The sequence below is a fragment of the Mizuhopecten yessoensis genome, unplaced genomic scaffold (genome assembly GCF_002113885.1).
Source record: "Mizuhopecten yessoensis strain PY_sf001 unplaced genomic scaffold, ASM211388v2 scaffold1059, whole genome shotgun sequence".
NCBI classification, from domain to species: domain Eukaryota; kingdom Metazoa; phylum Mollusca; class Bivalvia; order Pectinida; family Pectinidae; genus Mizuhopecten; species Mizuhopecten yessoensis.
The window spans coordinates 68,451-82,785 of NW_018403857.1; the positions used below are offsets into that span (position 1 = coordinate 68,451).

Here is a 14,335-nt window from a genome sequence, read left to right on the forward strand (position 1 = left end):
TGTCAGCTACCTGGTCTACAGAAGTACCACAAGTTGTTATACTGTCACTGTCAGCTACCTGGTCTACAGAAGTACCACAAGTTGTTATACTGTCACTGTCAGCTACCTGGTCTACAGAAGTACCACAAGTTGTTATACTGTCACTTGATACATTTGTAAAAAGAAAACCATACCTTGCAAGGATTTTATAAAAAAGAGAAACGAAATAGATTATAAGAAATGAACAACACTTTTGAACAGCGTACAATGGCGACAAGGCTAGATAACAAGGATTTGAATCCTGGACATCAAATAATTAAATGCTGCTCTAACTTAGCTGCCCGGCTAGTGGAGTTATCCTGGCCTAGTTTTGCTACGGTTATTTCCCCCAAAAATATTAAGGGGGAGGTGATTTTAGGAACAAAAAATATAATGGTGGAATTTTTTCTAAAAAGGTGTTTTGCCATCAGTATAGGGCAGGATTCCTTAATGTCAGCTGGTCTTTGAACATTTCTGTCTGTCTGACAATTTCAAATCCTCTGGCACCATTGTCTAAATCTGATTGCTGGTAAGCTTAAGGCTACACCTCAACTGCAGTTGGAAGTTGTCTTTTTTCTTTTTTACTAGTGCATCAATTTACTGTATCTTGTTGCCCAAACATTATTTTTTATATTTTAACATGTGCAGCAGGAGGAGAAACTAGATAATAGATGTTAATGTTTCATTGTTTAGAATTACAATCATTCTGTTACTATATATATATGTATTGATTTACCTGTGAAAATCCACCTGTGATCGTTAAGTGTGACAGGTGAGTAAGTAGATCAGTATGTATGTTTATAATATCAACATGTGTGTACTTCTGGTAAATTAATATTAGAATATTTCTGGAGGCGAAATTAATATACATGGTAGCGTTGGACCAGGTATGTCATTACAGGTTCTATTCCCCTTCTCATTAGCAACAGATGGTCTAGTACTGATTGGGGTACTGTATTTAATTACCTGTTTATACGAAAGGGAGATAATTTTGTGTTGTGCAGATGTGACGGAGTGGTTAACACACCGACACTAGGGTTGGATTCCAGAAGTCGTTGTTGCATGAAATATTTGTCTCCAGCTTAAACACCTTAAACAATCAGGGTGGATTACACAATGGTCGGGGTGGTAAACACCTTAAACAATCAGGGTGGATTACACAATGGTCGGGGTGGTAAACACCTTAAACAATCAGGGTGGATTACACAATGGTCGGGGTGGTAAACACCTTAAACAATCAGGGTGGATTACACAATGGTCGGGGTGGTAAACACCTTAAACAATCAGGGTGGATTACACAATGGTCGGGGTGGTAAACACCTTAAACAATCAGGGTGGATTACACAATGGTCGGGGTGGTAAACACCTTAAACAATCAGGGTGGATTACACAATGGTCGGGGTGGTAAACACCTTAAACAATCAGGGTGGATTACACAATGGTCGGGGTGGTTTGACCCAACTTAAACACCTTAAACAATCAAGGTGGATTACACAATGGTTGGGGTGGTTTGACCCAAATTAAACACCTTAAACAATCAGGGTGGATTACACAATGGTCGGGGTGGTTTAACCCAACTTAAACACCTTAAACAATCAAGGTGGATTACACAATGGTCGGGGTGGTTTGACAGTTGCAGTGTTCAACTGAGGAGGTACTTATACTTAAATATGTTGTTTAAAGCAAAGTCACACTGAAACATAACAAAATGTCCATCTCTAGCACACTGGCATCCATATACAAATGGGGAGGTTTTAGCAAGGTGACATGACAAGGCAGTGAATAGCTCAGTAGCCTTTCACTAAGACAGACAGGGTTTGATTACCCATTCGGATGTGAAAAGGTATGGAGTCACCTGCCCGACAATGTGGGTTTTCTCTGGGTTATACTCTGGTTTCCTCCCTCAATAAGACCTCTAATGTACTTCCATCCAGGCCGAAAAGAGTGATATATAGAAGTTGATAAAACTTGTTCCGTAATTGTTATAATTTTTTTTATTATTATTAGGATTGAATTGGTCCATAATATTTCAAACCCCCAAAACACTTGAGAATATCCCAAAGGCATAATCAAATACCAGAAACTTTCGCCAGTGAATAATGCCCTTCACCTGTAAAATCCATATTCACCCAGAGTCAATTTTACCTTTCTCATGAAATTACTGTGTATAGTGTGTTGTGTACAACTCATTGTCACGGTAACATGCAGAGGGCGAAAAATATGAAAGTTAAGCTGTTAAATTTTCCGGATTAAAGTTTAATTTGGCAAGGAAACATTTCATCCTTAAGGTTTATTTTCATCCTAAAGGTTTATTTTCATCCTTAAGGTTTATTAAAATTCATCCATTATTCCTGCCAGTCTTACCCTCTCGTGCTCTAACCTGAAATATTCTTGTATTAGAAAATTACTTTTTGTAATCAATATTGTATTTCTTCAAAGGTTGCATTCTGTTAGATTTTCATATTTAATATTTATTTGAATTAATATTTTCAAATTCAGATAAAAAAAAGTTCCAAACTGGTTTATTAATCTGACGGAATAAAGTTAGATGTTGTGGGCGTGTGGTTACATATATGTACTGAGGAATGTATCAGACACGCCAACAGCTGTCACCCAATCTGATTGTACAACCATTTACTCCGTTCCTCGTGTACAATGGAGAGTAAGTCAACCCATTTATAAAGATTTACCCTTGTAAGCGGTTACGATCACATCTCATCAAACATAACCGTAAATGTCAGTCAAACATATCACTAGTTACAAGTAAGGAATGGGTTTACCTCATTCATCCCTGAAATTTCATAATAAACTATTCCAATCTTTGAATTGGAGGAGTTCAAATGTGTCTTCAGGGGTGAATGAATTAAAAGTCAGAAAACTGATGTTACTTTATAAAAAATATATAATACTGATATATGTCTGGGACGATAGAAGTTTTAATTCGGTTGTAACAGGATTATCTGCGCTTGGTTTCAACTCTTTTGGCTTAGTTCTTTAAAGGTCACTGTACCAAACAAGGCTATTTATCAGTAAAGGTCACTGTACCAAACAAGGCTATTTATCATTAAAGGTCACTGTACCAAACAAGGCCATTTATCATTACAGGTCACTGTACCAATCAAGGCTATTTATCATTAAAGGTCACTGTACCAAACAAGGCTATTTATCATTAAAGGTCACTGTACCAAACAAGGCTATTTATCATTAAAGGTCACTGTACCAAACAAGGCTATTTATCATTAAAGGTCACTGTACCAAACAAGGCTATTTATCATTAAAGGTCACTGTACCAAACAAGGCTATTTATCATTAAAGGTCACTGTACCAAACAAGGCTATTTATCAATAAAGGTCACTATACCAAACAAGGCTATTTATCATTAAAGGTCACTGTACCAAACAAGGCTAATTATCAGTAAAGGTCACTGTACCAAACAAGGCTATTTATCATTAAGGGTCACTGTACCAAACAAGGCTATTTATCAGTAAAGATCACTGTACCAAACAAGGCTATTTATAATTTAAGTTCACTGTACCAAACAAGGCTATTTATAATTTAAGTTCACTGTACCAAACAAGGCTATTTATCAGTAAAGGTCACTGTACCAAATAAGGCTATTTATCAGTAAAGATCCCTGTACCAAACAAGGCTATTTATCATTTAAGTTCACTGTACCAAACAAGGCTATTTATCTTTAAAGGTCACTGTACCAAACAAGGCTATTTATCATTAAAGATCACTGTACCAAACAAGGCTATTTATCAGTAAAGATCACTGTACCAAACAAGGCTATTTATCATTAAAGGTCACTGTACCAAACAAGGCTATTTATCATTAAAGGTCACTGTACCAAACAAGGCTATTTATCATTTAAGTTCACTGTACCAAACAAGGCTATTTATCATTCTTGTCATACAATCATACAATATTGTGATGGGTATAGAAAAGACAGAATGTTGTGTGAATAGAAAAGGTTGGGGGGGNGTGTAAAGAGTAGAAAGATTTCCATGTACTACCACGGTACTTCCATTACAATTTGAGTAAACAGGGTGATTGTCAGTTTTTCAAAACCATCTCAGAATGTCAAGGGATTTCCTAAAACCATGTAGTTCTTCGAATTCTTTGGAACATTTTCATATTCTAACACATTCTGAAGACAAATTTGAACTCTTCCAATTCAAAGGTTGGAACAGTTCATTATGAAATTTCAGGGGTGAAAAGAGGTAAACAAAAATGGTGTTTATATTTTCTTTAAATGTTGGGATTTACTTTTGATTGTTTTTACTAAATAAATCATAGGTGTCAAACTCTGAAACCTGCCATGAGGGAGATCTCCTTCATTCCTCACTTCCAATGAGGGAGAAAGTGCCCGAAACACAACTGTAACTGCTGTGTTCAATTCATCTTTCCCTTTTTATGTACCAAAACAACTCCAAAAAGCATTCGTTTGATTCTGACACACCTGTTATGATCAGTACACACACCCTGCAGTAACTAGGAGAGCATTTGACCACAGGATATAGATATAAAGTTTGTGTGAGTTTGGATTTGAAAGAGGGAGTTTCGAGCGAGATTGGTAAATTTTGGTCAAAATGAGGGAGTCTCCCTCTGTAATGAGGGAGGGTTGACAGCTATGTACATTTTTCAGGAGTGTAGTTCAGAAAGAAGTTTAGTCAGTCAGTCGAATTACCAGAGTCAGGGACTTTATATATATATACCATCCTTGTCTGATTTGTGTGAAAGGCAGTTAGATCACAAATTTAAAACCTATAAAATATGATATCCTGGTTACAGGTAAAATCAATAGGTTGTGTCTGGATATATTTCAATTAAGGAAATTTAATTAAATTCCTAAAATGTTTCAGAAACAGATTAGCCATTGCCAGCTCTCTATATATATATACTGTTGTTATATCACATGTCATGCTACAACTTCAGGAGAAGAAATGATCTGTTGCCCTAAACTAATTTTCTTAGCCTTGTTAGCTTAACAAATAATTGAGCAACTTTTTAAAATTTGTTTCTGATTTAGCTCAAAATATTTATACCTGGTACATGTCAATTTCTACGCTATTTTAATGATAAGTTGCATCCTTTAAAATTTAAACATGAATAATTTTGTTATGGAATAATCAATTTCTGATAATTTCTCACATACATGGTAAGATAGATTTATTTGGTAAAACATTGCATCAATACATAAAAGTACATCATATGGACAATACAATACATGTTTTACCGGGATAACACAGTAAAGTCACAGACTTATTTCCACTGTGGTCCCTTGTTGATGATAATTCTCATTAAGCTGACCAGGCTTAGCACAGTAACTGGTTTGTAAACAAAAACAGTACAATATTGATCCTCTAATTTTCCAACTGCAATATTTGCATTTATATTAAGGGCTCCTTTACATATTATACACATACTTAGGTAAGGATACAGTCAGCTGTGGGGAATGTCTATATACATATCCTAATATATGTTTATACTAAAATTTTATGAGGAAAAGCTGTATTCATTGATGCATTGTTATATTATAAATTGCCTGAAGCTGACACATTGGAGAATATATATATGTAAACACTTTTCATGGTGAAGCAGCAGTGCTTGTCATCATATATATATCTGGTCCGATAACTTGTCCGACAGCTGCTTTTTAATTGTTTATGTACAGAACAAACATTGATTTCAACACAAGCAAGATGAAATACTTTCCTTTCCTTACATTACCTGTCAATGAGGATAGGCATTATTATAAAATTATTTGAAGGCTGTTTTGAAATCTGACTCTTGAGAATAAAGCTTCTTTGTGAGCTATATGTCGCATAGAGCTTCATATTTAGTCATACTGTTATGCAGAATAATGTATATATATACAAGCAGATTAAAATCTAAAAATAGATGGTGGGAATCCCCTTTGCACATTAAATTTCAAATATAAAAATAGATGTTGGGAATCCCCTGTACATGGGAATTAAAATCCAAAGTTGCAGTTAAGAATCATTTTATCAAATTAAGTTGTGTTATAAATTCAGATTTCCCATAAACTGCAGGACAACACTTAAGGGTTTACAATGAGTGGAACATGCTTATTCACGCTGCCATGATCGGACAAGTGGTTCAGCCCTGGGTGTCACATGGTGGCAAAGTCCCCAGTTCACACATGGATAGCTGTGTGTGTGAACAGACAATAACATTCACGCTGCCATGATCAGACAAGTGGTTCAACCCTGGGTCAAAGTCCCCAGTTCACACATGGATAGCTGTGTGTGTGAACAGACAATAACATTCACGCTGCCATGATCGGACAACTGGTTCAGCCCTGGGTCAAAGTCCCCAGTTCATACATGGATAGCTGTGTGTGTGAACAGACAATAACATTCACGCTGCCATGATCGGACAAGTGGTTCAGCCCTGGGTCAAAGTCCCCAGTTCACACATGGATAGCTGTGTGTGTGAACAGACAATAACATTCACGCTGCCATGATCGGACAAGTGGTTCAGCCCTGGGTCAAAGTCCCCAGTTCATACATGGATAGCTGTGTGTGTGAACAGACAATAACAATCACACTGCCAGGATGTAAGCCTCTGGATAGCCTGGCCCCATGTGTTCAATTATTCACCGCTATATATATATCTAAACTGGACTTGCCCAGTCTTTGATTTGGTAAGGTTCAAATGTGACTTTAGGTGTGGATGGTAAATTGGGAATTAAATCCCAGACCCTATAGCTATAGACACCTGCGTACAAATTTTATCCATGTTTGGTATGAAGCATTAAAATAATTTTCAACTTTGGAAAATGTCAACATAATAAAAGCAGACAGCGATTATAGCTTTATTCCCAAACGGCTGAGCCTGGTGATAGGACCTAAAGGGGAAATTTCAGTGCTGTGAGACTTTAAAATCTACTCCTCCTGACCAGTTGGTCCTATTTCAACCAGGTTTGCTTTGAAGAATCTTTCAGACCAGCTATCAAATTTAATGTAAAGGAAAGGTGTTGTTCTCCTGGGTAATTACAGGCGAAAATGGGGAAATATTTCAACATCTGATTTGAATAGTAATTAAGTTCTGCCTCATAGCCATGCATTAATTGATACAGCAATGTATTTTAGATGAATGATAAACAGTAAATTGTGGAAAAAAATGTGTGACAATTTCAACCATTTAATTGATTGAGGTAATCCAACTCAATTCAGTTTATTACATTAAATAGCCGCAGAATCACAGATAGAGTTTTCACACCTGAACATTCTTACCTGTGATCGCTTGTAGCTATAGAAGTTGGACCGAGTCGGGGACACAGATATATTAAGGTACATGAAGGCTGTGAGTGAGGCTTGACGGTAGATACAAGATACAAGAATAAGCGTAGGAGTCAATCGCAACAAGCTCAGGATAAGTTGAATCTTATTTATTGGGTATGTCTACCGGTTTCGCCCGAACAGTGGGCTTCATCAGGACGATTTAATAACAAAATATGTCCCCTGAAGTACTAAAATTCTGGGCACATTTATATTGTGTATAGTGACGTAATACAGGTAACGTCACGTGATATTATCTATTTATAACGTTCTAGAAAGTTCCATCACGGTTATTATTAATAGATGAGCATTCTAGTCTATAGTATCAATACCTGAAATACTATCAATGTACATACAATTCATTGACTATTTTAAATATATATGTGTATAAATGTGTATATATAGTTAGACATAAGTACAAGTTTCTTTTATCCCTAAATATTATTAAACTGAATTATAATGTTCAAGTTCATCCTGACAAACAGTGGATGTGGATAGAGACTTATATCCCAAAGTCTTGTAGTCTGTCATTGCGTAGTCTTCTTCTGTTGTGTTTGGTGTGGATGCCGTGTATTCACTCTCTGATAATTTTTTAATGCGTAATGCTTCCAAATACGGGATGCTTTTTTTTGAATGTAGTGGGTGTCAAATTTGTTAGTGTAGATATAGAAACGTGTTAGTCGGTTTACTATACACCTTACTGCCGAGACTGCCGTCCGGTGGTAAGTAGATGGTTGTATCTAGGAAGTTAGCCTCCGTGTTGCTGATATCGAAGGTAAACTTGATCGTTGGGTGGTAAGAGTTCATGGCTTCACAGAAGGAGGTGAGTTCCTCTCTTGTATGTGTCCATATAAAGAAAATATCATCTATATAATTATCTCAACCAGACCAATGGTATTTTTGCTTGTGTAGATAAAAATCTGGTTTCTATGACTATGTAGTCCATGAAAATAATTGCGTAATTTGGTGCCATTTTCATGTCCATGGCGGTGCCTAGCTTCTGTAAATAATAGTCTCTGTTGAACCTTAAACAGTTGTTCGTTAATATAAGTGCGATCATCCTGAGAACGATCCACGTGCTGGGTTTCGCATCTTGGCCTCTCTTATCTAATGCCAACTTGGCGGCCCTAATACCTTCTGTGTGTGGAATAGATGTGTACAGAGCAGACACGTCCGCTGTACATAATATGCTATTGGTCGGTATTTTACCTATTTGTTTTATTTTCCGAAGGAAATCGGTGCAATCCTTCAAATATGACTCAGTGTTAACAACTAAGGGTTTGAGGTGGTAGTCCGCAAATTCTGATATTTTTTCCGTGCAGATTTAAAGTGTGGTATTATGGAGGCTGGTAAGGTTTTGTTCTCTGTGACAGTATCTTCTCTCCTCCTTTTTAGTTCTTGATTACTGGAATGATCTGTGTGGTTATCGTTAGGTAATTGGAACGAGAAATCTTTGTTAGTTGATTCATTCATGTTCGGTGACGGGAGGTGGTCCGGTGTTGGACTCGGGTATCCCTTCGGCGGATCCACTAGAGATGCAGGAGCTCTAGATAAAAGTTACAACATCGATCCAGGAGTAGAGCCAACGCCGTTATTGTAGTTTAGGTTCGGTAGGTTCCGTTATCCCTTGCCTGGATACCAACCAGTATGCAGGGCGATTGAAGAATAGGAAAATAAGCGTAGGATAGCATCCCGTATTCGGAAGCATTACGCATTAAAAAATTATCAGAGAGTGAATACAAGGCATCCACACCAAACACAACAGAAGAAGACTACGCAATGACAGACTACAAGACTTTGGGATATAAGTCTCTATCCACATCCACTGTTTGTCAGGATGAACTTGAACATTATAATTCAGTTTAATGAATGTCTAACTATATATACACATTTATACACATATATATTTAAAATAGTCAATGAATTGTATGTACATTGATAGTATTTCAGGTATTGATACTATAGACTAGAATGCTCATCTACTAATAATAACCGTGATGGAACTTTCTAGAACGTTATAAATAGATATTATCACGTGACGTTACCTGTATTACGTCACTATACACAATATAAATGTGCCCAGAATTTTAGTACTTCAGGGGACATATTTTGTTATCAAATCGTCCTGATGAAGCCCACTGTTCGGGCGAAACCGGTAGACATACCCAATAAATAAGATTCAACTTATCCTGAGCTTGTTGCGATTGACTCCTACGCTTATTTTCCTATTCTTCAATCGCCCTGCATACTGGTTGGTATCCAGGCAAGGGATAACAGAACCTACCGAACCTAAACTACAATAAGGGTTGGCTCTTCTCCTGGATCAAGATACAAGAAGATATATTTTAAGTCGTACATGTTAAACAATAAACATTAGCTCTGTAGAGCTATTTCTACGACAAAACGTGAATAAAATGCATAGAAAATTACAAACAAAAATGAAATATCACTGCATGCATGTTAGATAAAAAGAAAAACGTCTTATTGGACCGAACAGTACAAGGCTGAGTACTACTTGTTAGCGAGCGACAATACACGCATATCACAGCATGTACAAAACAATATAGCACTAAAAAAAAAATATTGTTAGATTGCATTGATATATAGCATAAAGTTCATGTCTTACGCAAGAGATTGTTTTTGAAAGACATGGATGCCTAAATATACATATATGCCAATATAGCATAATTTGTTAGCTTATGGTAGACTGAAGGTGTGGCTTGTCTTTCGAAAAACAAAACAAAAGGACATCATGTCTTCATTCGTTGACTAATATTTTACAATATAATTTATTTTATTTCCTTGTCACATGTCAATATCGCAGTACAACAGTTTGTAGATCCTCCGTAATCAATACTATACAGGTTGATTTTATGATTCATTTATGCAGAAAAAATACCATACACCACATGCCCTTGTACCGCCATCAAAATGATGGTGTTTCTTAATCAATTAATTCAAATTGGTTTGTGTGTGATCAATCAATTTCCGATCATTTGGACAACGCTGAAAGGTCTACAGCGATTGCGATTTTGCCGATAGATGAGTACATAATAGTTTTAATACACAGAGTATCTATAATATCTGGTGGTATCAAATCAGATCCTATTGGATCATGAAACATTTTGTTGACACAGATTTCTGTGTAACCGGACTAATCCCTAGGGGCTATAAAATCTCCCCTCCACAGCGCTAGCTACCTGGTTGATGCTATACGTAAATTAAAGGTGATGAGTTTTTTTTATTTGATTCTATGCTTTTAGTACACTGAGATGTGATCATTTGTTGATACTCTAGATCTTTTGTCTGATATTGGGATTAATTTAACAAAAATCTTAACCCTTTCACCCCTATGTAACTTTAGTAGACTATTCCATGCATCCACGCATTGATCTGGATGAGTCCATTATGGTATACAGTGGTGAAAGAGTTAATTTCTTTTTTATTGACTGCTGCTGAATTTTCTTTGAAAACTATCAGAACTCATCTAATTATTTTAAGTTTAACACTTTATGTGTTTTTAAATATGAAATGTGTCATTTTGACATTTTAAATTTGTTGTGCAAGAGTAAACTTATTAACTCATTCAACCCTGAAATTTCATAATGAACTATTCCAGTCTTTGAGCTGGAAGAGTTCAAATGTGTCTTCAGGGGTGAATGAGTTAAACTTTTAAGTTTATGTACAAACACAGACACATATTTGATCAAAGCCACTCTTTCTTCACAAGTTGACGTTTGTGTCTATGGCATTTTCATTTGTTTCATGTCATTTCCTTTAACTTATTCACCCCTAAAGTCACTTTTGAACCTTACCAAATCTAAGACTGGGCAAGTCCAGTTGAAATATGTAGGGGTGAATGAGTTAATATGTTTTGTTGAACTTTTATTTGCCGAAATACTGAGCACATCATATAGGTTGAACGTGACACTTTCAGAAAGATAACCAATTAAATACATACCAATTTTAAATCATCTTGACCAACCGAAGGAAATTTTAATTCAGATTCTTTAATATGTACTTATATCTCTGAAGTAATGTTGAATGAATATTGTTTCAGCATACAATATAGCGTTTATACTCTGAGACTCCTGTGTTTTGTTTTGTAGGGAATTGCTACAACATGGTTTCACTCCTCTCCATGCGGTTCATGTTGCTTTCCATGCACTTTCGGTTACCTCAGATGACGATGAACCAGCTACACGATCAAACCTCTGGCAGCACTTAGCTCGGGATATAAAGTCCCAGACATATCTCTCACATCCAAGGACTTGGTCCCCAGAGTATGGTCATTTTAATTTTGTGCTACAGAATTCACGGGATATTTATCGGAGAACATTCAGAGTTAAAAATTACGTGAAATTGTGACTCTTTTTGTGGATCATGACAATAGACTCTTGAGTGTAAAGATTGTTTCATCAATTTTTGAGACTCCAAAGCTTCACAATGTTAACGGACAAGGGGATTGCTCGGAAGATGAACCTAGAACATTTGAGTGCGACTGAGTGTGAGAAAATCTTACAAGTACTCCAGAAAGATTTTGAACTGCGACAGAAGGAAAAAACTAGACTCGAGTAAGTAACCTTTCTTTTCTTTCATGATACATCATTAAGGTTGCGTTCTCGCCCGTCACCCGTCACCCCTCAACCCTCATCCCTCGCCCCTCACCCCTCACCCTCATCCCTCACTCCTCGCCCCTCACCCCTCATCCCTCACCCCTCGCCCTAGCCCCTAGCCCCTCGCCCCTCGCCTCTCACCCCTTGCCCTCATCCCTTACCCCTCATCCCTCACCCCTTATCCCCACCCCCTCATCCCTCATCCCTAGCCCCTAGCACCTTGCCCCTTGCCTCTCACCCCTTGCCCCTCAACCCCTCACCCCTTGCCCCTCATCCCTCACCCCTCATCCCCAGCCCCTCATCCCTCACCCCTAGCCCTTCGCCCCTTGCCCCTCATCTCTCACCCCTCATCCCTCACCCCTCGACCCTCACCCCTCAACCCCTCACCCCTTGCCCCTCACCCCTCATCCCTCACCCCTCGCCCTAGCCCCTAGCCCCTCGCCCCTCTCCTCTCACCCCTTGCCCTCATCCCTTACCCCTCATCCCTCCCCCCTTATCCCCAGCCCCTCATCCCTCACCCCTCGCCCTAGCCCCTAGCCCCTCGCCCCTCTCCTCTCACCCCTTGCCCTCATCCCTTACCCCTCATCCCTCCCCCCTTATCCCCAGCCCCTCATCCCTCACCCCTTATCCCCAGCCCCTCATCCCTCACCCCTCGCCCTAGCCCCTAGCCCCTCGCCCCTCTCCTCTCACCCCTTGCCCTCATCCCTTACCCCTCATCCCTCCCCCCTTATCCCCAGCCCCTCATCCCTCACCCCTAGCCCTTCGCCCCTTGCCCCTCATCTCTCACCCCTCATCCCTCACCCCTTATCCCCAGCCCCTCATCCCTCACCCCTTATCCCCAGCCCCTCATCCCTCACCCCTCGCCCTAGCCCCTAGCCCCTCGCCCCTCATCCCTTGCCCCTCAACCCTCGCCCCTCACCCCTCACCCCTCATCCCTCACTCCTCGCCCCTCACCCCTCACTCCTCACCCCTCATCCCTCACCCCTCAACCCTCATCCCCCTCACCCTCATTGTGCTGAGAAGTGTACAGTCTCTCAGATGTGCAAACTGTCTTTATTGTCTGCCATCCTTAAAACATTGAGGCCTTTCTCGTTTTAACACATAACAATTTCTTTATAGGAGGCACAGTGTCTAGTGGTAGGACGCCAGCCTCGTGACCCAAAGGTTGCAGGTTCGAGTCATGCATGATACGGTGTTGTATCCTTGAACAAGATACTTTACTCTGATCATTCCAGTCTACTCAGCTGTAAATGAGTACGTGGTTGGGCAGTGCTAGAATTGTAGAATGCTAGCTGTGAGCACGAAAAATGGCAGCACCCGGCTGTATGCTCCTCAGGGAATTGAGAAAGATAGTGGCTGGTTGCAAAGGCCCTATAATTAACCACGGATAATAATAAGTGAACTATTTGAGACAACCTAGGACTTCGGTTGTGATAAAGCAGTATATAAGAACCTCAAATTATTATCATTATAATCATTATCATCCTGGTGAAATGATTTTTTTTTCAAATGTGTTTTTGTTGCTTTAGGAAAATTGAAGAAGATTTGAAAGAGGAAGACACCAAGACTGAAGTTCTTGCCAAGAAAACTAAACTCAACGAAAATGTTTGTATTCGGTGCTGTCAGACGTTTGGCCTCATTTTCAATCGTAAACAAACCTGTAGTAAATGTCATCTATACATCTGTAAGTCGTGCTGCTGCCGTGACCTTGAACACGGAGGATTTGTCTGTAACGTCTGCGTCAAGGAACAGTAAGTTATAAAGAATTACCAGGAACGGTGATTTTTTTTCAGGTTAATATGATATACGTTTTAGCAGAAGTTATCGCCTCACTTTTAACTTTTGCCATTTGAAATGAGGGTGAATTAATAGTTACAGGGATTGATAGAATTAGTAAACAACACAATTAACATGCTTATCAAGTATGGAAGGTGAAGTTGAACTCTGGGCGAACTGTAGGACAAAACTTTGACTTGGGAGAGTTCTCGGTATACAATGAGTTAACATATGTAGTTTAGTTTATGATCCAATTTTAACATGTTTGCTTTCCCAGAATTCCGACAGAGCGTGGACAAATCAGCAGAATCTTGCTTATGTATACTTTTTTCAGGCATTGTGTTAACATATTTCTGCACATGTGACCTTTGCCGGATTAAATCCTCTATACACAAGACTCTGTCATGTTGTCCACGCCCGTGAGAATTCAATGATTAACTGTTAGCAGGGGCTCTGTATATTTCAAGTATCAACGGCAGAAATAATCTGAATTACACCGGATTTTCATTATAAAAGGGACAACAAATAATCACTAACATCTCCAGCTAGAGAGAGTTGGTACACAGATCCCCTACAGGGGTGGAGGAGGGCACGGATCCCATACAGGGGTGGAGGGGG

The 14,335-nt window shown here is 38.8% G+C and overlaps 1 protein-coding gene across 4 annotated transcripts in view; it reads left to right on the top strand.

Moving 5' to 3' along the window:
- Positions 1–14,335, top strand: part of LOC110456786 (titin homolog) — a 168,110-nt gene that overhangs the window by 49,233 nt on the left and 104,542 nt on the right. For 3 of the 4 annotated variants that reach the window (XM_021507750.1, XM_021507756.1, XM_021507764.1), the window contains exons 3-4: positions 11,435–11,899; positions 13,471–13,692. In XM_021507750.1, coding sequence (XP_021363425.1) covers positions 11,772–11,899; positions 13,471–13,692 — 350 coding nt within the window. In that variant the 5' untranslated portion in view covers positions 11,435–11,771. Of the gene's footprint in view, positions 1–7,995; positions 8,149–11,434; positions 11,900–13,470; positions 13,693–14,335 lie in introns of those variants that run through there. The other variant, XM_021507771.1, reaches the window with a different exon arrangement.